The sequence below is a fragment of the Hylobates moloch genome, unplaced genomic scaffold (genome assembly GCF_009828535.3).
Source record: "Hylobates moloch isolate HMO894 unplaced genomic scaffold, HMol_V3 SCAFFOLD_6, whole genome shotgun sequence".
Classification (NCBI taxonomy): domain Eukaryota; kingdom Metazoa; phylum Chordata; class Mammalia; order Primates; family Hylobatidae; genus Hylobates; species Hylobates moloch.
Window position 1 is genome coordinate 66,906,987 of NW_026652281.1, and position 26,661 is coordinate 66,933,647.

General features: G+C 37.7%; 1 protein-coding gene across 4 annotated transcripts in view; it reads right to left on the minus strand.

Annotated features, from left to right (window-relative positions):
• RASGRF2 (Ras protein specific guanine nucleotide releasing factor 2) overlaps positions 1 to 26,661 on the minus strand; it is a 270,733-nt gene that overhangs the window by 117,469 nt on the left and 126,603 nt on the right. For all 4 annotated transcript variants that reach the window (XM_032156933.2, XM_058440755.1, XM_058440754.1 and 1 more), the window contains exons 10-14: positions 21,490 to 21,650; positions 20,117 to 20,183; positions 19,477 to 19,613; positions 5,329 to 5,411; positions 45 to 293 (exon numbers count right to left, since the gene is read on the minus strand). In XM_032156933.2, coding sequence (XP_032012824.1) covers positions 45 to 293; positions 5,329 to 5,411; positions 19,477 to 19,613; positions 20,117 to 20,183; positions 21,490 to 21,650 — 697 coding nt within the window. The remainder of the gene's footprint in view (positions 1 to 44; positions 294 to 5,328; positions 5,412 to 19,476; positions 19,614 to 20,116; positions 20,184 to 21,489; positions 21,651 to 26,661) is intronic.

The following is a 26,661-nucleotide window of genomic DNA, read 5'->3' on the forward strand; positions in this document are numbered from 1 at the left end:
GGGCCATATGCTAATGACAGGCAAATCTCTAGCGACAGGTGTACCTGACGGGGATGGAGGTGAAAGGCCTCTTGTATATGTCGGAGAGTTTCCCCAGCACCACAGCGGCAGTAGTGAAAATACGATAGGTGTGCAGAAAGGTGTTGAGGAAATCGATACTAAGAAACCGCAAGTCTGTCAGTCGTTCCAAGAGGCGCTCCACGCTGGCGTAACGGATCTGGGGCACTTTGCAGGAGTTGAGTGTTTTACTGAAGCAAATGTCAGTGTCGTCTTTATGAAGACGGGCATCAGACCTACGTGCAAAGGCAGGAACATGATGGTAAAACCAGGAGGAGGCTTCCCCCTCGGCCACTGAGTATTTCAGCATTTGTAATCACACACTCAGGAGTGGGCTTCTCACTGCATTTGATAGGAGACAGATAATTGTACAGTTGTCCCTCAGTATTCTTGAGGGACTGGTGCCTTGATTCCCCCACCATATTAAAATCCACAGATGCTCAAGTCCCTGATATGAAATGGTATAGTATTTCCACATAACCTATGCACATCCTCCTGTATACTTCAAATCATCTCTAGATTACAATACTTAAAACAATGTGAATATTATGTAAAACGTTGTTATCCTGTATTTCAAAAATTTGTATTATTTTTTATTGTTGTATAACTATTTTTTGTTTTTCTTTCTTCCAAATATTTTGGATCTGAGGCTGACTGGCAGGTAGAGGGCTGATTGTGTATGTCTATATGACATATAGACATATAGGCATAGGCAGGGCTATGAAAATATCAAGTTTTTGGAAAGCCAGAATTAATAATGGAGGAGGTAAATAATAATTTGTCTCACTCTGTGGATTCCTTCTCTCTAATTCAGTCATGTTTTATTAGGAAGATGAAGCCAAAAGCCCTCTTTAGGAGCGGGGGAAAGCATTGCTTATGCCCTTAAAGCAAAATATCAAAAGTGTGCATAAAAAGTAGTAGGTGACACCTCCCACAACAGGGGGACACAGATATCACTGCTACATCCGCAGTTATTTCTTTTTCCTGACTTTTAATTTTGTACATTTGTGCTTTCCTCACCCCTCCCCCCCTTTTTTTCCGATTAAACTGATGGATATAGGGTTAGGTATTTTGCTCTCTAGAATCAGCTCTTTTTATTTACCCCTTCTACTGCTTTTTATATTGTATTAATGTCTGTTCTTATCTCCTTCCTACATTTTCCTACAGTTTAGTCTCTCATTCTTTTTCTAAGTTCTTGATTTGAGTGCCTAATTCATTTATTTCATTCTTCCTGGCTTATTAATGCTTTTTAAGGATATCTATTTTCTGAATACTGTGTAATCCATAAGTTGCAAGTGTGAAATGTTATGTTTTTATTATGTTTTCAAAATTCTGTGGTATTAAAAATATCTTCACTTAAAAAAAAGTAATGGGTGAAAGATATTCCCCTGAATAGCACCTACCACTGCCACCCTGTAATCCACTGCTTTTGTCATTCTGTAAAACCTCCCATCTGGCTGCCCCTAACCCCTCACCTTCAGACCATTGCACTGGCAGCCTCTCCAAGTGGACAACGAGGACCGCCAGTAGCTTTCACTTCTCCTTTTGAGATCCCTTGTTCACCTTCACTGCAGCATTTCAGGACTGGCGATCAATGAAGTCCTGAATTTCACCACTTGATTAAAGGATATGCTACAGGGTCAGTGACATTCAGTGAGCCAATTGCTTGCTATGAATCTGTTGGCTGAGAATCAGTTGTGAGTGCCCTTAAGTAGCCCTTTCAGCGCTTTGAGGGATTCGAAATTATATATTTATTTTCTTTCGGATAAAAAGGAATCAACTGCTTTCTTAGCTTGCTCTTAGAAACGTCCCAGCCCAAAGTATGCTCAGGGCAGATGGAAGTACTTCATCTGCAGGCCTGAAAGAGCATTTTCAATGAGCAGCTTCCCCCTGCCAAGGAACCGACTGGGGTGGCCCGTTAGCTTGAGTTACATTACTGATCTTGAAATGCCCAAGCCCATCTTTTGAGATTTTTGAAAATAACAAGGCTCTTTCTTCCACTCACTATGTGTCCCTCAACCAACTTTATTTTTCTGGTTCTTAATTTGCTCATTAGTAAAAAGAACTGAGAAAATTTTATGAATCCATCAGCCTGTCCAGAAGATGGCTGAGCTAGATAATCACTTGTTATCCCATAATTTTCCACCAAAAAATCTCTATTTTCTAAGTAAGTTGAGATCAAATATTATTAAAAGAAAGTCATAGTCTACATACCCTATAAAGGGATATTTTCACCTAATAAGCGTCATGATTTTCACATTCTATTCGTAGTTTTGAGCTTTGCATCTTTTGACTATAATTAGCTTATTTGAAACACTAGGACAAAAAATGTGTTGAAGCCAGCATGAAATTAAAATAAAACTGACTAATTACACTACTTTCCTTCAAAATCGTGATTACATTTTCATTTTAAGTAAAGAAATTAAATATTATGAAATTATTTAGCTTTCTTTTATTACACTGAGTAGAATCGTACTTTATTTCCTAAGAGACTCTCAAGAAAAATATAATACATTACTGAAGTCTCCTATGATAACAGCAACTTGGTTTTGGTAAACACTTAAAAAGCCATCTTGAGAGATCAAACCCAAATCATCTATTATAATTGGTTAAGTTTTAAAAGGAAGTGAGTGCTTACAAAGTGACGCCCTGTCAGTAACAAGACACAGTTACAATAGGATAATTTTTTTTCTTTTAACTCTGAGAAACGTTGGGGTTTTTCTTCACAGTTTATAGATAGGGAAATAGATACATAGGGAGGAATACAAACTTCAGGGTAGAATAGAGCCATCAGAAGGAACAGAGATTGCAAAAATCTCTTTCCTCTGGTTGAGGATAATCAGGCTCAAATACGGCTGGGAAAAAATAGTAGTATACACATAAAACTTCATTCTGCCTTGGGAATAAATCTAGTGTATTATAGATATGTTGGATTTAATAGAAAATCTTTACAGTCCAAGATACAGGTTTCTGTCCTAACAGGAGAACAATTCCAATTCATTAAGTGTCACCTCTGTGCACCCAAAGGCAGAAAAGTCCTGGTCTGTATGTAAGTGGTTACACAAATGAGATTGGACGTGGACACTGGTAAACTGCCACGGTGGGGGACAAAAGATGCATTTGGGTGCCAGCAACAACTGATCAGGCATAAAACTGAAGTCTTCGTTAGTATTATTATTTTTTTTTTAAATGGAGTCTTGCACTGTTGTCCAGGCTGGAGTGCAATGGCGTGATCTCGGCTCACTGCAACCTCTGCCTCCTGGTTTCATGTGATTTTCCTGCCTCAGCCTCCCAAGTAGCTGGGATTACAGGCACCGGCCACCACGCCCGGCTAATTTTTTTGTATTTTTTAGTAGAGATGGGGTTTCACTATGTTGGCCAGGCTGGTCTCGAACTCCTGACTTTGTGATCTGCCTGCCTCAGCCTCGCAAAGTGTTGGGATTACAGGTGTGAGCCACCGTGCCCAGCCAGCATTAATTTTTAATGTCAACAAAATGTATGTGTAGTGGGCATACAGCTGCCCTAGGGTTTAGTGGCTTAGAACTTGTCTATACTTTTTCACTTACACATTCTAATTCCAAAGCAGGTGGACTTTCATGGATGTATAACCTCCAAGAAAGTGCTTTCGCCATATATCCTTTTGGAAAATATTAAAATTAAAATTCTATGATAGAAAATTAATAAGAAAACTCTAACCCAAGGATGTGAATTCAAAAATTAAGTCATAGTTTGGACTTTTTGACTTAATATACTATATTCTTTATCTTAACATCGTAACATTTTTACTAACCTGGTTTCAAATATTATACTAAATTTAAAACCTAGAAAATTGAATGCAAAATGAATTTTGCCCTAGAATTTAAAATGGCCCTACCCAAAATATTTTTAAATTTGACTAGTAATGTAAAACACTATCATCCTTTTATCATTTATATTTTTCTGTAGCATGGATGGCACTAGTATTACGTACTCTGCCTTCATGTGATATAATTATTAGTAAGTTTTAAAACTTGTACCACTGGGATGATGCTAACTGTAGTTACTATCTGCCAGAATAGGAAAGTCTTCCTTCTAAAGTTAACATTATTTATTGCCTCAGCATAAACAGTTCAGACTTCAAAATATCTACATAAAAAGGCATAAAAGACAAACTTTTTTTTAGTTTCAAGTAACTTCTTTTATAAACATAGAATTGCTTTTAAAAATATATTTTACTCTTAGAATTTGGAATGCAAATAACCGAGAAAATGAGAGTAATGAAAAATGTGATTAGTTTCAAAATACTCCCAAGACAATTTCTGAATTTGAAAACAAAAAAGTATATGGAGACAAAAGCATGAATACAGACAGCTCTAGCACACAGTTACTCATAACTTTTCATTTTAAACTAGAGCTTCCCTAGTGGGAAATTATAAGATTTACTTTGTTAAAAACAGCTAGAGCAGGATGGCAGCCCTAGGCAAATAGCTTCTGGGGCAAAGCATAAATAGGAAGTGGGTAGACAGCAAAGCCACTTGATTGATGTTATCTAAATGTGAACATATCAGAATGGCCAAATCTGGGTAATATTCATACCCAATGGGAGGATTCAGGCCCAATGGGGCAGCCGCACCTTGGTCCACCCTCTGACCTTGGCACATCTGGGTGTCACTATTTTAATGATGATGATGATTATTATTATTTGAGATGGAGTTTTGCTCTTGTTGCCCAGGCTAGAGTGCAGTGTTGTGATCTCGGCTCACTGCAACCTCTGCCTCCTGGGTTCAAGTGATTCTCCTGCCTCAGCCTCCTAAGTAGCTGGGATTACAGGCGCCTGCCACCATGCCCGGCTAATTTTTTGTATTTTTAGTAGAGATGGGGTTTCACCATGTTGGCCAGCATGGCCAGGCTGTTCGCAAACTCCTGAACTCAGGTAATCCACCCGCCTTGGCCTCCGAAGTGCTGGGATTACAGGCGTGAGCCACCGCACCTGGCCTATTATTTTAATTTTTATATGGAACTTGAACATCTTAGGATTTTGTCCTGAGTGAAGACATATGTAACAGTATAAAAAACAATTTTTCTATGCTATGAGTTAATAAACTGTGAATGTGAAAAACCATTTTGATAGTCTTATTCATAATGGAATCATATGAATCACTGCATTCCTGTCAAGAAACATATTCTCAATAAGAAGCAGAATTCTATTGACGCAGTATTTTATTCAAGGTTTTAAATGTTCTGCCAATTTAATCTTGATTAAAATGTAAAGGAAATGATTCTCACACTTACTTAATCATATGTGGCACAGTGACTTTGGAATTCTCTTCAAACACTATAGTCATTAAACCATTACATCGTATATTGTCCACACACTGTGAAATAAAAAGTTGACAATTACAACCCACATGAAAGCCTAGGCAGATCATATATTCCCACAATTGTTTATAGCTAAAAGAATCCATTCAATTTCTCTCTGCCTGTCTCTTACACACACACACACACACACACACACACACACACACACACACACACAGAGTAGGTAAATATTATACACTGATGAACAGATTCAGTATTCAGATATCAAAACTGTACCAACTAAATGCCTGACAAATACCCGAGGACAGATACAACAGCTGTTCTTTCCCTGAATGTATTTCCCAAGAATTCTGACCACAGTGTCACTTTGTCACAATTCTTTGGCAGCTCCAACACTATTTGAGAGGTGATTGGGACCTGACCATGATTGCTCTTGCTATATTCATTTTCTGCAACCAGGGGGTGGTATGGAGTAGTCAGATTAGAAACAGTGGCTTCCTAGGATGGGATTCATCTTCTGTGTCACTAGTAAGCTCTGCCTCTGCTTCTCAGGTATTCTTTGCCAATAGATTCCCACATTTTACTAGTACCTCTGGCAGCCCCTATCGATACTAATGCTCTTTGGTGAAGGGACAGTGTGTAATTTCTCCTGTCTCTGGCATGCTTAAAGCCTTGTATCATCTTTTTCTCTTTTCCAACAGAAGAGTTCAGGAAGCTCTGCTAATTTTCTCTGCCTTCATTATGTAATCTATGCCTTATCAATTTAAATTTTCTCTCTGCAATTATTTTGGGTTAGAGAAGAATTTATTTTGAATTATACATATTCCTTTTGAACAAAACAGGAATATAAAAAAAATCATCAATTTTTAAAATAAAAAATTGCTTTTAGTCACTATGATACTATATAGTGCTTTGTGGCTATAATTAAATAGTGCAGTGAAGCTGATTGCAACGTGACCTCACATAGGTCCTGAACTCAGGATCTACCCTAAACGTCAATGTTTTAGTAAAAGAGTGAAAATGCAGGTAAGAAACTTTAGATCACTGGAATTCTGACTATTCAGTCTACTTAGTATTTCAGCCATTTTCGTACTTGTTTTTCCTTAAAACTTTGTTTTCCTCACATCTTATGCCATTATTTCAACTACAAAGCATAAAGGATACCACTTGCGGGAAGAAAGTAGAATATTTTTAAGTTCCCCTTCAATCTATTTCCTTAAGCTACAGCATCTGGAAGTAATTTGGAGTTATATTTTCATATAAATAATTATGATCATCTACCTATAAATTTGGCCGTTTTTGCTTATATGTGAATTTATGCTCCACTTTATCCCACAAGTGGATTATAAAAACACATATAATAAGACAAAGTCAAGATAAGTGAGAAAATCAGAGATGATTTAGATAAAGGATGGCAAAAAACAAGACGAAGCCTGAAACGAAGCCACCACACATACTTTATGTTGAGAGCACTTGCCAGAAGTGGGCCTCAAAATTAGCAGGGCTATGGAGCAGCCAACTCAAAGAGGGACTGTGTTAGATATGAAATTCACAGTTTAGTAGAAGGTCAATTAATCCCAGTCTAGGACCAGACAGGACGATTATCTCATGGGTTCTCATCAAGAGAAATATTGAATAATGTAGTGAACAATGTCCTCAACAATATCTTGTTATTATTATTATTTTTTAGAGACACTGTCATTCTGTTCATTCTGTTGCCTAGGCTGGAATGCAGTGACACAATCATAGCTCACTGTAACCTCAAACTCCTAGGATCAAGTGATCCTCCCGCCTCAGCCTCCTGAGTAGCTAGGACTACAGGTGTGTGCTACCACACTGAGATTTTTTTTTTTTTTTTTTTTGGTAGAGACAGGTCCATGCTATGTTACCCAGGCTGGCCTTGAACTCCTGGGCTCAAGTGATCCTCCCATCTTCGCCTCCAAAATGCTGGGATTACAGGTGTGAGCCACTGCACCTGGCCAACAATATCTTTAAATAACTACAAGTTTTGGCAAACTGTTTTGTACAAACAGTCGAAAGTACAATTCCAAACACACAACCCTGTGGTGGACCCCAAAGAATGTGACCCAGAGGCTCATCCTTCCTCTGCTGGTCTGATTGCAAGCACAGGCTTCACACTCTCTAGAAAAGAGCATGGGCTGCTCTTCCTCACACTGAAGAAATGCTGCTTCTCTTATCCTAGTTTGTGTAAGTCTCGAGTATCAAGAAGTTGGAAATAGTGTTTTCCCACAAATCCTGAAACTGCTGCCTCCTGTGTGTCCAGTTATGTAGAGTTAGTGTTTCAACCAGCAAGCCAAGCTGCCAGTAAGTGGGATATCCTCTTGTGCCCCAAGAAAGGCCGCACTACCTCTCTGTGGGAAAGCTCTGTCAGGGCCTGATGAAAATACACATCAAGGGCCCTGTTTCAAAGTGGGAACATACATGGAAGAATGAAGAGATAGGGCTGGCTGGTGCATGCATTCATAATGGAGAAGAAAGTAAGAGAGAGGACAGAGAAATCAGTTGGAGGCAGGCTATGGAGAAGGGAGTCTTTAATTTTAATTTTATCCTATAGGCAGATGGGAAGCCACTGAGGGTGTCTAAGCAGCTCACTTATGCTGAAAGATCTAAACTGACCTCATGGTGGTATTCATTCAATGGAAGAGAGGGGAGAATGAATGGAGACCCAAGGGATGATCAGAATAATATTGAGTCAGTAAATGAAATGATTCATACCTCCCCTAAGGCAGACTGTGGGAATGAAGAGGAAAGAGTGGACATAAATATTTTGAAGAAAGGAAAAATAAAAATTGATGAATTACTGAATAAAAGCAAGAGAAAAAAACAAGATAAAATCAAAGATGGCCATGGTTATAAGGCAATTTTAAATTTTCGGATGCAAATATATTTAAAAGGAAAAAAACATAGCCAAATGTCTTTCGAATCACCTAGAGTTTAAACAAAGTTAGACAGTCTATGTTTTGAATTCTCAAGAGCACCAAGAAGATGCATTGATTACACAGCATTGAGATTTTACTAAATGGCTGTCTTACATCTGCATTTATCAAGTACTTACTATGTGAAGACACGGGGCTAAGTACTGGGAAATGAGGATAAAGAGAAGAAAAGTAATATATGAAAGAGCTTTGAAGATGAATAAGGCAAGTCACTTCAAATTCACTTTACTAATCCCGATGGGGACAAAACGGATTAACATCATCCCTGTTCTTCCCAAGCTTTGTGGCAGGGTCCGGGGGTGGGGTAATGAGGAAAAGGATTGGATGGGGAGAGGGGTTGCACACTGACAAGGGTAAGTGCTCCTTCACCCAGCGACCTTTCTAGCTATTCTTTAGACTTCTTTTCACTGTCAGTGTTTCTGAATCACAATGAGGAAGCCCCTTGGGTAACCAACACAGGAAGTGGGAAAGTAGACATGGTGTGGGAAATGAACAATGTTCCTTCAATTTCCTTTAATATTCTAAGCAAATGGCATAGTTACTGAGACAACAGCCTTAGAATGACTGCACCATCAAGAACAGAGGTGAGGTAATGGGGAGACCACTTAAACTCAGCCCAGAGCTCCCACACAGCTCCAGAGACAACCACACTGTTTAAGTGGAGCCCAGACAAGGTGGGGACGGGCACTGGAGGTGGCCAGAGTCACAGACCTGGGTAATAAAGAAGCATCTCTGTCTCGTCCTGGACAGGTGGTCAGAAGGCAGAGATTTAACCTGTTTCTTCGGGATTCATAGTCCAAACCCCTGGGGAATACAGGAATTGGGTCTGAAAATCCAGGAAATGCACCACTGGAGATGAGTTCAAAGGGCCTGTCATCCTACCTGCACTAACAGTCAGAGAATGGAAGGGCAGAGCTACCTGGCAGCCCATCAAAGCTACAAGATACCCAAAATCAGGGTATCTTAAGATGCAGTTCTCTGGGGGATGACTTTATCCACTTCCCTCCTCTTAGAGACCAGAAGGGAAGCAGTTTTTGCTTTTTGAAAGAGGGAACCAAGAGGAAGGGGGTCTCAATACCAATCTGCCTAGTTCACTTGCCCAGGAAACTCTGCAGGGTTAAAAGTAGGAGTAGGGAAGACAGTCAGCTTCCACAGTCCACAACAGAAGCCATGATATGTGACCCAAGTGCCAAGGAGTGAGAGATGAGCCCACTCCAGGGAGCTGAAATAGAACTTTTTCTCCTCTTCCCAACATAAGAAGCAAGTGCTTTGCCCTCCTCCATCCTTCATCTATGGTGCCAATCCAGGGTTTAGCTGTGTGTCTCTTCTGTTTTCCAGGATCTGGAAAGGCTTTGTGGAGAAAAACAGAAGAGACACACTGAGACATTTTTGATCAGCTACAGTGTTACATATAAACAACTTAGTCAGAATACTGCATAAAATTTGAGAGAGAAAATATAAAATATATCTGGCTTTTCATACCTAATATGAATACACATACTACTTTGGATGGAATAATATTTAACTTGAAAAACCATGTAATTATATCAAAGAGAATTGGAAAGGGGAAATAATGCACTAAAAATTATCATAAAAATGATGAAAAATGAAGAGTAAAGAATTTTATTATTATTAAACTATTTATTTATTTTTTAAATAAATTATTCATTTACAAAATAGAAAAGAAGAGGTCTTCAATTTTTTCTCATCTCTCTCTCTTCATGAATATAGGACTTTATAGTTTGAAATTTAAGAGATATAGGCAAAAATGAATAAAGACTTTTATTTTTCATCTTAATGTTTTTATTTTTTATTATGAAATAATTCAAATATCCATTACTATGAAATAATTCCAATATAATTCAAATTATTATGAAATAATTCAAATATCATTAAAAGAAATGAGCCATCCACATACCAGCCACTAGACTTAACCATTATTAACACTTTGCCATATTTTCTACAGATCATCATTTTTCTGTTAAGGATGTAAAACACTATAAACACAGTTAAATCCTCCTTTTTTTCCATTCCAATAGACTCTTTCCACTCTGGAAGTAATGACTATCTTGAAGCTGATGGGTATCCACTTGTCCTTCTTTCATTCCTCCTTTCTTATTTTACTATGTATTTGTGTATCTGTCCATCATAAAGTACAATTTTATTTGCATTAAAGTTTTTTATATAGATGCTTGTATTTTTCTCACACAACACTGCTTTTAAGATTTGTTCATATTTATATGCATAGTTCGTTCATTCATATTAACTGCTATATATCCCACTATATAAACATAAATTACAGTTTATTTAGTCAATCTCATATATGTATACATTTAAGAGGTTTTCATTTTCTGCTATAACAAAGATACAGTGACTATTACAAATTTCTCCTTGTGAAAAAGTTTTTTTCCTATCTTTTAATTTTTCAAAGGCAATCTGTCTTTTTACCTTTTGAGATTTTTCTTTTTGTGCTTTATATTCTATAGTTTTACCTCGATGTGTCTAGATGAGGTTTTTATCTGAGTTTATGCAGCTTGGAATTTGGTATGTTTCTTCAGTATGAGGATTCATACCTTTCATCCACTTTTAAAATTCCTACTCATTTTCTCTTCGGAGACTGCATCTTTTCTATTCCCTCAAATCATTCTTTCTGCAGTTCTCATTCCAGGAATGTATACTGGGTCTTCTAACTCTATTTTCCGTCTGAATTTCTCATATTTGCCATCACTTTATCTCTCTTCACTGTATTTGAGGTAATTTCCTAGAATATAGAATCTATATTCTATAGGTATATAGAATATATACTATAGCTATATCTATATCTATCTATAGCTATATAGAATATAGCTATACCTATATTCTATACCTATATATATAGGTATAGAACCACATACCTATATATATAACCTGGTTCTTAATCATCTCACTAGCTATGGTTGACTCACTGTCTTTAATGAATGTTCAATGAATTTCTAATGAGTATGTAATGTTGTGGTCCTACAGTTTCTAGTTTTAGATTTTTCTATGTGGTTCTTTGACAGGTCAGCCTGGAGTTTTTGCATAGTGATCTCTTCTTTCCTTATGGTTTATTTCTTTCTTTTATAGTTTTATTATACTTTAAGCCTTGTTATTTTATGGTCTTTTCCAAGTTGTCACCCTATTACTTGAGGTTCTTGTAGCACTAATTCTACTGCTCTCCATGCCTGCTGAGTCTCACTCATGACACATAATTTACTCATAAGATTTGTAATTTTTAATTTGAGCACATGTCACGAGCCCCAGATTGTAGAAATGTTGCTAATGGAGTGGCTTTGTGTTTCGGGCTGCAAGCATGCTTGGGATTTCAACACTCAAAATTTATTTTTATAACAATTTCTCAGTTTGGCACTTTACACCATGTGAATAAGTCTGATTTCAAATCTGTAGGCCACAGACACATTCTTTTTTTTTTTTTTTTTTGTGAGACAGAGTCTCACTCTGTCGCCCAGGCTGGAATGCAGTGGCATGATCTTGGCTCACTGCAACCTCCACCTCCTGGGCTCAAGTGATTCTCCTGCCTCAGTCTCCTGAGTAGCTGGGACTACAGGCATGTGCCGCCACGCCTGGCTAATTTTTGTACATTTAGTAGAGATGGGGTGTCATCATGTTGGCCAGGCTGGTCTCAAACTCCTGACCTCAAGTGATCCACCCGCCTCGGCCTCCCAAAGTGCTGGGATTACAGGCATGAGCCACCGTGTCTGGCCACATTCATTTTTAAAAAGAAGATTTTAAAAAATTCAGAACCCAAGACAAAGACAAACTTCTTTATTTCTTTCCTTGGGTCGATTGGTACAGTTTTTTAGGTTCTTGTTTCACAAAGAGAACACCCTTTCAATGCCCAGGCTTTAAATAGAGAACTTGATTAATGGGCCTTAGGCCAACTCTTGCCCTCTTTATATGTTAATACTCCTAGGACATGGAACTAATATCTAGTCTAAAATCATTCCCAAGTCTGTAAGTCTTTAGCTTACAAGCTTTCTGCTATGGCTTTAAATTCCCTTGTTTCTGGCAACAAAAGATTTCCCTTCCTATCTGTAAATATACCTACGCATTAAAATTTTTTTCATTTTACTGATTTTATATGTTAAACATTTCTGTTTTTATAGCTAGAGGGGACCTAAATCAGCTCAGTCCTCCATACTACCAGAATTGGAACTTGAGATAAACGTTTTAAATTCAAAAGAGGAGATTTATGTGACCACTTCTGCACATCTCATTATCCAGTGTCAAGTCTCATTCATAAATCTTTCTGAGTCATTGTCAAGCATCAAAATTATTTTAGGAATAAAAGGAAATTTTCACTTTCATTCAAGTTTCAGGAGAACAAAATATATATTCAATCCAAACCATACTTCAAAAGGCCATATAATGAACAGTCATACTTTAAATTATAGAAAAAGGTCTTTGATAATTGGTACACAACCTTTAATCTATCCGTGAGATGGATGGATGGATAGATGCATGGATGGAGAGAGAGAGAGACAGAGAGAAAGAAAGAGAGACAGAGAGATGATGGATAGATCGATCTTATTATGATATATTTATAATAGGGGAATGGTTTTCAAAATGAGTTCCCATCCCCAGACTTCAGGGACATCCCCAGGCTTCACAAACAGGAGTGTGAAAAAAAAATGGCTCCTGGAGTCTCTAGGTCTACCCATTTTATTTCAACCAGAGAATTTTGCTTTTATCTTATTTCCATTTGGGACTTGGAGTAATGCTGCAATGAAGAAAGAGTTCTGTTCTAGAAAAAAAAGGTAAACTATAATAGAATTGGTATATGTGAGTGTGTACATGAACAGACTTACAGAGGAAGGTGTGGTATATATTTATGGTTATATAAGCATGTACCCTGGTTGTTGGAAAGAAGTGGTGCCTGTATACAGTTCACTTAGTTAAGAAGAAATATATTCAAATAAGCAGGGTTTCAGATATCTTTAATGTCATCTTGAATTTATATGAATTACAATAAACCTTGAAATTAACAGGATAACAAAATTAGATTCCTAGATCATAGATAGTCTAGTTCAGTTTGTAACGGCTGGGATGGGATCTGGGAATATGTATGTTCACAAAAGCCCCAAGTGATTTTGAAGCAGCTGGTCTTTGGACAAGTGTTGAGAGTGACTTCTCCACCAAGAGTTTTTCAGGGTCTTACCTAAGGCAGTACCTATTTAAAGACCAGTGGTCTACTGTGTTATCATATTTTCCACCTTCTTGATACTTCTAAGTACTGGGAAGAAAGGTTAGAGTCAATTTTTTAAATTCACCTTTTTATGTTAAAGTAGAAAATTCCCTCTTGATTTCCGAGAAGCTATTTTTAGGGAGAAAGCATGTCCAGTGTGCTACAAATTTGTCTATATAGGTCTACATTTTGGGACATCTATCCAAACCAAGAAGCTCAGAGATAAATTTTAATTCTGCATTTTAGTTAATAGTCATAATTACAGTGGATCTGTTAATAAACCATTATGTATGACAGTGAGACAAGCACAAATGAATGTGCTTTATTGAAATAAATAGTCAAATCTTCAGCCTCAAATCGTTCCCTATAAATAGATGAAAAAGGGGAAGAATTATTGGTTGAGACCATTAGCCACTTGCACTTTTTGCTAGAGGCGCCAACAGTTAATTATGGCCTTACTGGTGTAACTAAGAGTGTGATTAATCATTCAAGCAATCGTTCCTTCTAAAAATTACAGCTTCAGAGAGAGAGAGAGACCTGGCAAAGCTGAAAGTCTTAAGTTTTGTAGTTTCTTATGGGGAAACTAGGATTGTAGCAATACTCAGGAACCACTTTATCATCTTAAAAAAAAAAAGCTACCTATGATTAGTATAATACGATACAGTAGCTTAGCAAGGTGGCTTCAAATCAAGCCAGAAAAAGTAAGATTTAGAAAAATAGTGGCCGGGCGCGGTGGCTCACACCTGTAATCCCAGCACTTTGGGAGGCCGAGGCGGGTGGATCACGAGGTCAGGAGATTGAGACCATCCTGGCTAACACAGTGAAACCTCATCTCTACTAAACGTACAAAAAATTAGCTGGGCGTGGTAGCGGGCGCCTGTAGTCCCAGCTACTCAGGAGGCTGACGCAGGAGAATGGTGTGAACCTGGGAGGCAGAGCTTGCAGTGAGCTGAGATCGTGCCACTGCACTCCAGCCTGGGCGACAGGGCGAGACTCTGTCTCAAAAAAAAAAAAAAGAAGAAAGAAAAATAGTTACAAAAATTAAAAAGACAAAATAATGGAGAATATATTCATAATCTAAATAGAAAATGTTCACTTCCCTAGTCTATAAGGGTAGTGCCAGTGAATTGCTGTCTATCTAGTATAAAAAGACAAACAGAAATAGTAGAAAATGTTAATCTCATTGATAATTACAGAAGTGTAAATTAAAACCACTAGAAGGCAAAAACACTTTTCCATGAAATATAAAAATGTGATAAATGTGACAAATTCAACATTGGCAAGACTTAGAAGAGAGTTACACAGACACCTTGTTGATGATGTAGTGAAATTATAACTTACATATTTCTTGAAGGAATTGTGGCAGTCTGTCACACTAGGAATCGTGAAATAAGGACAGTGATCAGGCTTTTTACACCAGCCTTATACTCTAACTATACACCAACAAGGGACTTTAAAAGAAGGGGAAAACTCCCGCACAAAGGTGTTTAGCACCTCATTATATATTAATCCTCAAACTTGGAAACAGCTCATACACTCAATGCTCAATTATTCAGAAAAAGCTATAAAAGCAGTAAATTGATGCAGCTGAATATATTTAATATAATGCAGATGAATAATAGATAACCAATACGAATATGAAGAGTTTATAGGAATATAGAAAGAAGTAAATGAGGTAAAAGGCAAACATGATGTATGTATACACTGAGAGGCAAACTGTACAATTACTTCTATATGGCAAGATTGTGGAGACTTCAGAGATGGAAACAGTTCATTTTTCAGGACAGAGGTTCTTTAATTGTGCAGAAGTGATCTATGGAGCTTATGGAGTTTATAATGGCATCTGGAATGTGGGTTAAGGAATCTGCATTTAAAACAGTCCTCATGTAATTCTAATATAGGTTATCTGTGGAAGGTATTTTGATAAACATTTTAGTGTGTTGGGTGTTGCGAATATTTCTAGTTCATTTTTGTGTCCATATTTTCACATATACACAATAAAATATTAAATGGTACATTTCAAGCATTCAGTAAGCTTATCTTATTAATAATGGATATGTCCAGAGATACACTTGAGAGACTAATTCCATGAATGGATATGTAATCTCTCCTAAAAAAGGAAAATGCCTGAAGCAGAGAACAAAGCCAGCTGAGATACAGGCTTCTGGGCAGCAGGCTAGGCTCAGTCAAGAGCACAGCACTCTGTCCCTACCACCTACCCACCCACCATTCAAACCCCACAGCAGCAAAATCACTAAGTATACTAGAACAATCACTACTTCACTCAGCCTTTGGCAGTAGTTGACATGTGACCACTCCCTCCTCCTTGACACGTTTTCTTCACTCGGCTGCTAAGACACCATGTCCTCTTGGCTATGCTCCAGCTGCACTGGTGGTTCCTTCTTGGTCCTCTTCACTATTCTCCCTGACCTGACCCCTCTCTCAGTCTGCAGCCCTCTTACTTCTACCTATGCATACTCCCTTGGCGATCTCAACAGTCTCACAGCCTTAAATACCACCCAAATGATGCGGTATCTCCTACCCAGATCTCTCTCTAAATGCTGGACTTCTATATCCCACTGCTTATTTATCAAATCCACTCAAATGTCTAGCAGACTTCTGAGACTCAATATAGTCAAAAGTAAATTTCTGCTTTTCACCCCCAAATCTCTTTTCCCAGCAGATATCTCCATCTCAGGTATTGACAACTCCATCCTTCCAGTTGCTCAGGCCAAAACCTCTGAGGTCATCCTTCACCCTTTTTCTCTCACATCCCAGCTCTAATCCACAATAAAACTCTGCTGGTTCTACCTTCAAAATGAATCCAGACTCAGATCCCTAATCTCCAACTCCACTCCTGCCATGCTGGCCTGGGCTCTCAACATCTCTCGCCTGGACTACTGCAGCAGCCTGCTCACTCACCTCCCTGCTTCCACTCCCACCCCCTGCCCTCAGCCCATCCTCAACACAGCAGCCACAGCAATCCTTTCCAAACCTAAGACAGTTCATGGCATTCCTTTGCTGAAATCCTTTAATAGCTTTCATCTGACTGAGTATAAGCCAAAGACCCTTTCATTGGCTTAGAAAGGCATTCTTCATCTGGCCCCTGTTACCTCGTTGACTTTCTTTTTTTTTTCTATTCTCCCTCTCGCATACCCTACTCCAGCCACACTGCCTTTCATGGTATTCCTTGAAACATGCAGCATCCCCCTACTTTACAATCTTTGCAATTGCTGTTCCCTCTCACATGCCATCACATATTCACACGGTATCTCCATCACCTACTACAGCCTTTGTTTAAATGTCTCCTTCAGAATGAGGTGACCACCATTTAAAAACTCTACCAACCCACCCACCTTCAGCAGCCCAATCCTTCTTACCTTGCCCTATTACCTTCTAATATAAAATAGTATACACTTAGTTATCACCCTTATTTATTTTTGGTCTTCCCCACATTAGAATGGAAGTTACAAAAGGTTAAGAAAATTTTGTTGTTGTTGTCTCTTTTCTTCATATGTCACAAATCTCTAGAACAGTGCCAGGCATATATCACTGCATAAATATATTTGTTGAATGAATGAAACCACAAGTGTCAAAGCCACAAAATGCCATAGTCATTTCGTGTGATGGTATCCCCATCACTAAAAAAGATATAACTTGGCCGGGTGCAATGGCTCACACCTGTAATCCCAGCACTTTGGGAGGCCGAGGTGGGAGGATCACCTGAGGTCAGAAGTTTGAGACCACCCTGGCCAACATGGTGAAACCCCCATCTCTACTAAAAATACAAAATTAGCTGGGTGTGGTGGTGCACACCTGTAATCCCAGCTGCTCGGGAAGGTGAGGCAGGAGAATCACTTGAACCTGGGAGGTGGAGGTTGTAGTGAGCCGAGATCGTGCCACTACACTCCAGCCTGGGCGAGAGAGCGAGATTCCATCTTAAAAAAAAAAAAATATATATATATATATATATATATATGTGTGTGTATATATATATATGTATGTATATATATATATAACTTTTGGTTAGCCTTCCACTGAAGATATAATCTAGTACAATTTTTTTTGCTAAGCAGCATAATAGCCATAGCATCTTGGAGAAATGAGGAGGAAGTTGTATATTTCTACCTTAACGTCTAGTCTAAGCAGAGGGAAAGACTCACTTAGACCTTTGCTAATGACAGGGAAAGCACTGGGTGCCTTTCTTTAAAGGACCAGGCACAGAATCATTCACGCACTCCAAGGGTCTTTCTCTCTTAACAATGCCTCCCCAGTCACGCTAAGAAAGGTCACCTGAGCTTTTATCAAGTCTGTATCTTAGGAGCCCTAATTATATCATAAGGTAGAAGGTAGAAGCAGGTGGAAAAACACCTTTGCCTACTCCTATTCTCCCCATTCTTCCTACATATCTTGGCTTCACAACACGCACACAATTTTGTTGCATTTAGCTGTTTACCTCCGTTTGCTCCCTATGAGCCTCCCTATTCTCCCTGAGAGCAAGAACCATGGTCGTATTCCTGGTACCTGCACAATACCTGACAGCACATCTATTCCTCAATAGATGTTCCTAGAGTCAATGAATGATCCCGAGTTTCATAAAGTAAGAGATGTGTTACAAATAGAGAGAGACTTAATATGCTATTAATTGATATAGCATAGAGCTAATGAAAGTATGAATTGCATCCACAAGGATGCAATTCCACAGAAATGGAAGATCCCATATTTTCATTTCCTTGTCAGGCAGAAAAGAAATGGCTTCTCTTCTAGCTATTTATTTGCCATCAAAGCCATCCTGAGGGTATATAAGTAAAAGTCCAGCATAAGGCACTCTTGTAGAGGATGTTTAGGTGCTAAACAGAAAAAAAGACCCAGATTAGGTTTACATTCGGACTCAATGCAGCTGAGCCGCTTTTGATAAATGCTTAACTTTGCAGACCTCAGTTTTCTCACCTGTGAAATGGGACTAATTTCTCTCTGCTTACCTTCAGAATACTATTGTAAGAGTCAAATGAGATTAAGTCTGTAAAACTTCTTTGACAAATAAAAATGATTACTATTGACATTCATTTTCTATTTCACCTGAATTTTCAGTCACTCAAAAAAAAGAATTAAGTTCCAAATAACTATGACAGAACTCGTTTCCACTCAAATCTTATATATAAATTACTATGAACTCTTCCAAAAAAAAGCATGAAAACTACAATATATACCTTTTTCATGTGCCCCAGTTTCTTTGAGTTAACAACTTTGAAAATAATTATCAAGTCCTTAAAAAATATTTTTCTTACATAGCACACTTTTCTCCTACAGAGCTGAAATTCATATGGAGCTTGAATAAGAATGCCCAAGTCCAATCATGACTAGTTTTGACATATTCTAAATCATATTATTTCCTAAATAAATGGAGTAATTCCCTAACTGGCGCTGCTGATCAAGGAAAGGTAAACAATTCTGTTCCCTGATTTTCTAATATATGAAATACAGGAGCTCATTTTCAGGTTTCATACTAGAGACGGTGTCTCTTTCGATTCTTTAATTCATGATTTCCTGCCATAGCCCTTGCTGGCTATTTTTGTATCTTTCACCATTATTCTACTTCAGAAACAAATAAGCAAAATATCTAGTGGAGTCATTAATTTATTACTAACAGGGAATTTCAATACTGTTCAACACAAGTGATTACATTTGCTGCTGGTGTAAAATGCCCAGGAACTAAAATCCAATTACTATATTTCAGGCAAATTTTAACCTTAAGAAGAAAAACAACAACAACAAAAATGATCATGATCACAGCTTAGCAAGATACGTAGTGATTATGGCAGTGACCATAGCAACTGAGTGTAATTTTTTAATAAAGATAAAAAACCTCTAAAAACTATCTCCAAAAGTTTGAGTTGTGAAATTTAAAAAACAAAAATTTGGCAAAAGCCACTTGCTTACCTGACTGATGTCACTCATCCAGGCAGCTTTCTCCTGGCGTGAGGGCGCTAACAAGACAACAGTGAAGGCGGCAGCGTCGGGAGGCTCCACCACGATTTTAAAATCCAGGTGCCCAAACACTTGCCCAGAACCTTTAGCTTGAACACATGTAAACCAAACAATTAGACGAAAATACAAAAAAAAAAAAAAAGGGAGTGATAGCTGCCTTCACATTATTCTATTTACACAATCCATTTGCACTCAAATCGAGACTCTCATTTCAGCAATATCGTACTTCTCAGGCATGAAGAGGGCTTTATTAAGCTCATAAGCAGATGACGAAGCTGAGGTCAGTAGGTTACTTGAGACTAGAGTCCTGGTTTCCTTCTGATTTCATAGTTTCGTGTTTTTTTTTTTAATTCCCATGATTTATAGAATTCCAACACTCTAATTCAACTCTTCCTTCTTCTCTATCTGCCACTGAATAGTCACTATCACAAAACAAATTCAGTAAAATGTGAATTCCCAAAGATGGTTTAACAAGGCTCATGGGCTAAATGGTTCAATTTTTCATATATAAATGACTTTAGGGAGTTTATCCTCAGCCTCTGTCTCTCGCCTCTAATTCTCATAGAATCCTAAGTGATTGAATGTGACTTACAGTCATCATCGCTTGCATCTGGCTCCTCAATCAATGTGCAGTCTATCAGAGACAGAACCCCACCTGTCTGGAAACAAACCAATTTTTCACTAAGACGCTGAAGATCTCGTGTAGATTGGGAAGCTCTGATTTGTAAACACTATATTCAAGTTGCCATGGAAGAAAGCATAGCAATTCTGCATCATAAATAATTTTTCACAGAGCCCAAAATTAAACATAGATGTGCAAGAGGAAGTGAACTCATTTAACTTCAGTAAAATCCTTCCCTTTCAACCCACTCTCACTCAGTTGTTTATAAAATTTAGCAAGTCGGCTGATGGGAGACTTAGATGGTACCACAGTAGCTTTAGAGAGTAATGCACCTTAGCAAAGGGCTGAACTCACCAACCAGGAAGTGGCTTAAGCAGTAGAAAGCTGTCATCATGGTGTTGAATAATATTTATAAGCAATAATAAAAAAGGGGATAGATAGGCAAACTTTTTCCGTAAAGGGTCAGATAGTAAATATTTTAGGCTCTGCAAGTCATATGATCTCTGTCACAACTACTCAGATCTGCCACTTTAGCATAAAAGCAGCCACAGACACAAAGACATGAGCGTGGCTGTGTTCCAGTAAAACTTTATTAACAGGCCAGGCACAGTGGCTCACACTAGCACTTTGGGAGGCCAAGGCAGGAGGATCACTTGATGCCAGGAGTTCAAGACCAGCCTGAGTAACATAGCAAGACATTGTCTCTACTAAAAATTTTTTAAAGATTAGATGGGCATGGCAGTGCATGTCTGTAGTCCCAGCAGCTTGGGAAGCTGAGGCAGGAGGACTGCTTGAGCCTAGGAGCTCGAGGCTGCAGTGAGCTATGATCACGCCGCTGCACTCCAGCCTGGGAAACAGAGCGAGATCCCATCTCAACAACAAAAAAAACAAAACCAAAAATTTTATTAACAAAAACAGGCTCTAAGCCATGGGCCACAGTTTGCTGACTCCTAGTACAGAGCAAGATAAAATAGCATTTAGCAAATATTGCACTGGTACATTGTAGTGATTTGAGAAGATTTTTGTAGCTCAGTAGTTGTCAACTAGTATATAACTTTGTATATGATTATACAGATACAGTACAGTATACAATGTTGTCCAGGTTACGATTTTAATTGTATTTCTTTATGGTGATGCATACTTAAAATACATTTCCATTACTTTGAATTCAAATGACAACGAATTAAATGGCAGAGTTGGTAACGGTACATTACCTCACTCATTATGCAATCATGACAATCTGTTTTATGGTAATTCCAAGCATGGGAAAGTCTCAAGTGAGTTAACTTCAATAACTTGTAAGTGCTTGGAAGATAAATGGAACAGTTATGGAAAACCAGTACCTTGAGCAGATGAAGCTTCCCTCCTGAACTTCTTGTACATATTAAAAAGTGTTTTGTAAATAAGAAGCATTGTCTCTCTCCTTCCTTTTTCAAAGACAACGAACCCAGGCGAACTTTACTAAGTTTCCCCCTCTCAACGGAAGGTACTTGAATAAGAGAACCTGGCGATTACAAAAACGAAGAATACACAGCAATTAAAATTCTGTCAAGTAAGGACCATGTCCATGGCAATAAACACTAAGGTCTGTTTCCCAAAATACCAGGGATTGATTTACGTGACACATCATCAGAACAAGTAACTCTCTTCCAGTCTGAGCAGAAGAAACAATGCATTGTATTTTAAGGGCTGAACTGTTCCTAATATTTTTGTGAACCACTTTAGACTTGATTCTTCATCTATAAACTGGAAAATAAATTGGAAAGATGGCAAAATTGAATTCAAAGAATGAAGCACTTCTGCCATCTGTCCTTAGTGATCTGATCCAATCAATTTATGTATTTAATAATAACATATATATTACATAATTATATAGAATAATATAATAAAAAGCAAATGCAATGTATTCTTCCTGAAGCACAGAAGGTAGATAAATAGCATATTAATACAGTTTACCTTGTATTTTAAAAATAGAATGTACAATACATGTATATTATAAAATTATATAAATTATATAATTCAGTGAAATTTAGCTAAGAGCTGTTCTTAAAGGACACCTATTTCAAGTTACATTTAAATTATGTGAGATAAAAATTATTTGTAGAATCTAAACGGAAAGTAAACCACATAAAATCTATACCCAGTATACTCCTATGAGCAAAACTCCCTTCCATTTAATGTGAGAAGCTATACACAGACTTTATAATACCAACATTACCTTTGATTGTTTCTAGATTTCACCCTTACAGCGACCTCCCCCTACCCCCAAAATAAAATTCCAATCTAAGTTAAATATCAAACCAAAAAGTACTAACAAAGATTCTTGCCAACCTCTTGATTCTGACTTCTGAAGTGCCCTGAGATAGTCATATTTCTTACATTTATTTAACCCACCACCTACCCCAAATGCAGCCTTCTGCAGGCTCACATTACCCTCAGAAGAATCATTAAGTGCATATCCAACCCTTGAACATTGACAGCAGTCATCACTAAGAGATGAGATTGTAGACAACCTTATTTTCCTCTTCATACATTTTTCTAGCTTCCTGATTTTTTTAATGAGCACAAATTACTTCAATAAGCAGAAAAACACCACTAAAGTTCTTCATATAAATAATATATATACGTAAGTTGGTAAAACTATGATTGTGAGTCACAAAATGTTCATATTAACATATGAATGTTGCAAATTGCATCTACGTTTTAACAGAGATTGAAAGGTGTACAGGGTGGCAAGAGACCCAAGTTTCCACGCCTGGATCTCACACTGTCTATTTTGGTGAGTGCTACAGTGGGATGCTTGACAGACACAGAGTAGGCAGCTATTCTGGGCCTAAAGAATGGCAAGGAAGGAGTCCTGGGTGAGGGTGTGGGATTGGGGAACAATGGGCCAGGAGACGGCTTGACTCTCACGAAGGGATGGGCAAGAGGAGAGTGAATGAAGGAGGTGAGGTGGGTGGGAGCAAACTGGCTGGCAGCCCAGGCAGCAAGGAATGACATAGAGTACTGGAGGCAGGGGAAAGCAGGAGGCAGAAGTTAGGGAAGTCTATGAGCAAGTCATAGCAGCAGAAGGCTAGGCTCATAGGGCTCAGGATGCAATCAAAGCCAGAGGCCTTGTAGAGGACATGGTTCAATGCCTCCCATTTCACAGATGGAGAAACTGAGGTCTGAGGCTAAGTAGCTCACCTAAGGTCATGCCTAAGTGAGAAGTGAGGGATGTAGCCAGGGGATTCAGCCACATAAAATATAAGACTCGGAAAGAAGATAGATAGGAAGAGAGTAAGTTCTAGCTCTGCCATGGGGGCCATGAGTCATCAGGCCCATGAGTTAGGGCTGAGTGAAAGACTGAGGCTTGGACAAATAATCTTGGTGGACAAATAGCTTTGGGAGTCATTTTCAGAAAGGCTATAAGCAAGCTGTGAAAATTCAATAATAATGTGTTCATTAGTAAATGCTTCTAGCAATTTAGTGATTTTCTATGTCAGAAATTACAGAATACATAAAAATAAATACAATTTAGAAAGAAATTACAGAATACACTGTTAGCTCATATATTAGCAATTACTGTGAATTTCAGCTGTGAGACAAAAAAAATAAATGTTTCCTTGGCAACCATACACTAATATGCTTAATCTATAATTGTTTACCTCATATCCAAGTAGGAGGGAGACATAGGAGACTGTGTACATTAGCTACATACAGAAATGTATACATCTGAATTAAAAGTGAGAAATCGCAGCACTATGGTTTGTGAAATAATCAATTTGGAAAAAGCATTTTAAATGGATTTTTTCACATTTTCTCTTGCATTTGACATGATGTTTCAACATGGCCATGAGATATGAAGAAAGGATTCCTCGTTAGCTAATACAAATTAGAGAAATACTTAGTATCCATTTAGTAATTCATCAGATCACTGCTATAGCATGATTCTTTGCATCCTGGCCATTGGTCTCTCTAATAATTGGGGTCAACTTCCAACAAAATTTCTGTTATTTCAATCACTTCATTCCCACAGAATGGCATTCAAGACTATGCCCTTAATTCTTAATTCTACTGAGTAATGAAAAAGAATGAAGAGCCATTTCCAGCTTATTGGGTTAGGCATTTGAGAAGATATAACTGTCTCTAGACCCCAAGTTACAATTTCAGAGAACACTGGTACATTGAAAGCACATGACTTGGAGTCCAGGAATGATTAAAATATGAGAAAGGTCCATGTCTTATTCTCAAGGCACTTGGTCCTGTATTCAGTCACCTATATTTCATTTTCCTGATTTACATTTCCACAAAACACTGTTCACAATGCATAATAGATTTTGTACAAAATGTCAACTTTGAGTGCCTTTATCTTCTACTAAATATTCATACATATTTCATATTATTGAAAATAGGAAGTCATTCCAAAATCTGGATCTTGACTTTTAAAGTTTATCATAATCTTGCAGGTACTAGTCTAGGTGCTTTTGGGAGCATTAGCTCATTTTTACAACAATCCTAAAAGATAGCTACTACTATTAACTCCAATTTAAGGAGAAGAAACTGAGGCAGGGAGAAGTTAAGTAAATTGCCCAATATCACACAGCAAGGAAGTAGGGCAGACAGGATTTGACTTCCAGTGATGCAGCTAGACTATTTTCCTATCATTGCCTCAGACACCCACACATTTATTCAACAAACTATTAATAGATTTTAGAAAACAATGATAATATCAGACCATTTCTATAATATAGTCTTCTGTATCCTATCCATCAGACTAATAATGGGAAACCATTTACAATAAAACTTTCATTATTTCAATCACTAAATCCTCATCAAAAAACATTCAAGAGTTGCTGATGCCTTTATTCTGAGGTGACCTTTCAGATGATCTGGATGACATATTTTTCTAGTTCTTATGAATAAAAATTCACATAAGATGGAGACCACATGCACACATGCACACATACACACACAGAAATAGACCACATATCATCCCTAAAAGTAATTAACACAAATATTAGTACACCTTTAGAGACAAATTGTAGACCATTTAATAGAAAATAAGAATCCCTCTAAATTTTTTTTAAATAATAATTTTTGAAAATACCTCAATGGGTCTTAAAGTCGTTAAGGGTGTTATGTAAAAGTGATAATAGGAGTAACCAAAGCAAAACAATGAAAACTTTCCAAGTTGTCTGTGATTGTATTACTTCCTAATTTCAGATTAAGGTCTGAATTTTAGAAACCAACTCTACTGTATAACTCTTAAACAACTAACCATACCATACATGCAGAAAAATACTGCTAAAAGGCAAATCATTATATTGACATCAACACAACAGTAATATCAGAAATATTTATAGCTGACAGAAGTGCCTTAAACATGTGGTACATAACAAGGAATTAATAACATATGGGCATGAATAGAGGGAGAAATTGTTCATGATTGTTCTCTCTCCAATTGCAATGAAAAAAAAAAATGACATTCAGTATTTGACCTTCCCGCATTTTCATTATTTTTTCAAGCTCAGACCTAAAAAAGTTTGTTTTTTAGCAATATAGTATGTTTGTGGGTAATAATACTTCCCAATCAAAAATCCTTTAAGAAATTGTACGCTATAGAAACTTCTGTTTCCATTCTCACACACTATCAAGCACAAGTCAATTAGTAGACATTTTCAGCGAACTCCAGTATAAGAAAAATACAACATAAAACACTTTACAGTCATAATTGCAATTCAGTAAATAATTTAATTCAACGCTCATTTTCCAGGTATCTGTAACAGAAAGTATCATACTAGACAAGGCAAGGCAGAGAGAATTCCTAAGTGCTGCCCTTCAGCGTTTACGGTAACCAGGACAGAGAGGCATACAAGCAAGAGGATGAATACATGCACCAGGAGTAAAGTGCCTTGGAAACAAGCGGAAGGTAAATCCATTCTAACTGGAGGAAAGGGGAGGAGGAAGAAGAGGAAATTATAAAAGGCTCCTTCGAGGTATCTGATCTGAGCCTGGTGGGACAAGCAGACCTTCAGCAGGCACAAAAGAAATGGATAAGGACATTCCCAACCCCCAGGCTGGGGACAGCACAAGTAAAGGCACAGAGGCTGGCAGGCAGGAAGCCAATGTGGGGACACAGTCTGTGCAGAGGAATAGAGGAGGCATTACAAGGGCCTGATGTTGTTAGCATTATATTCCACCCTTATTTAAAGAAAAAAGAATATCTAAAGCCAAAAATGAGAAAAGGAATCATTTCTTAAAATACCCTCCCAAACTTTAACATATGTGTGGTTTCTCCTTGTAAATAAATAATGGAAAATAGAATGGCATGCATTAAACTTTTAAAGTAGTCTGTGCAAAAATTAATGTGCACAAAACATTGTCTTGTTCTTGATGAGGTAAAAAGAGATTTTAAGCAGTATATTATGGTAGGCAATGGCAACACAAATATCTTCAAATGATATTGGCACATTATAAACAGAAACTACATTAACGATTAATTTGAGTTCCAAATTTATGTTCCACTCCTCACC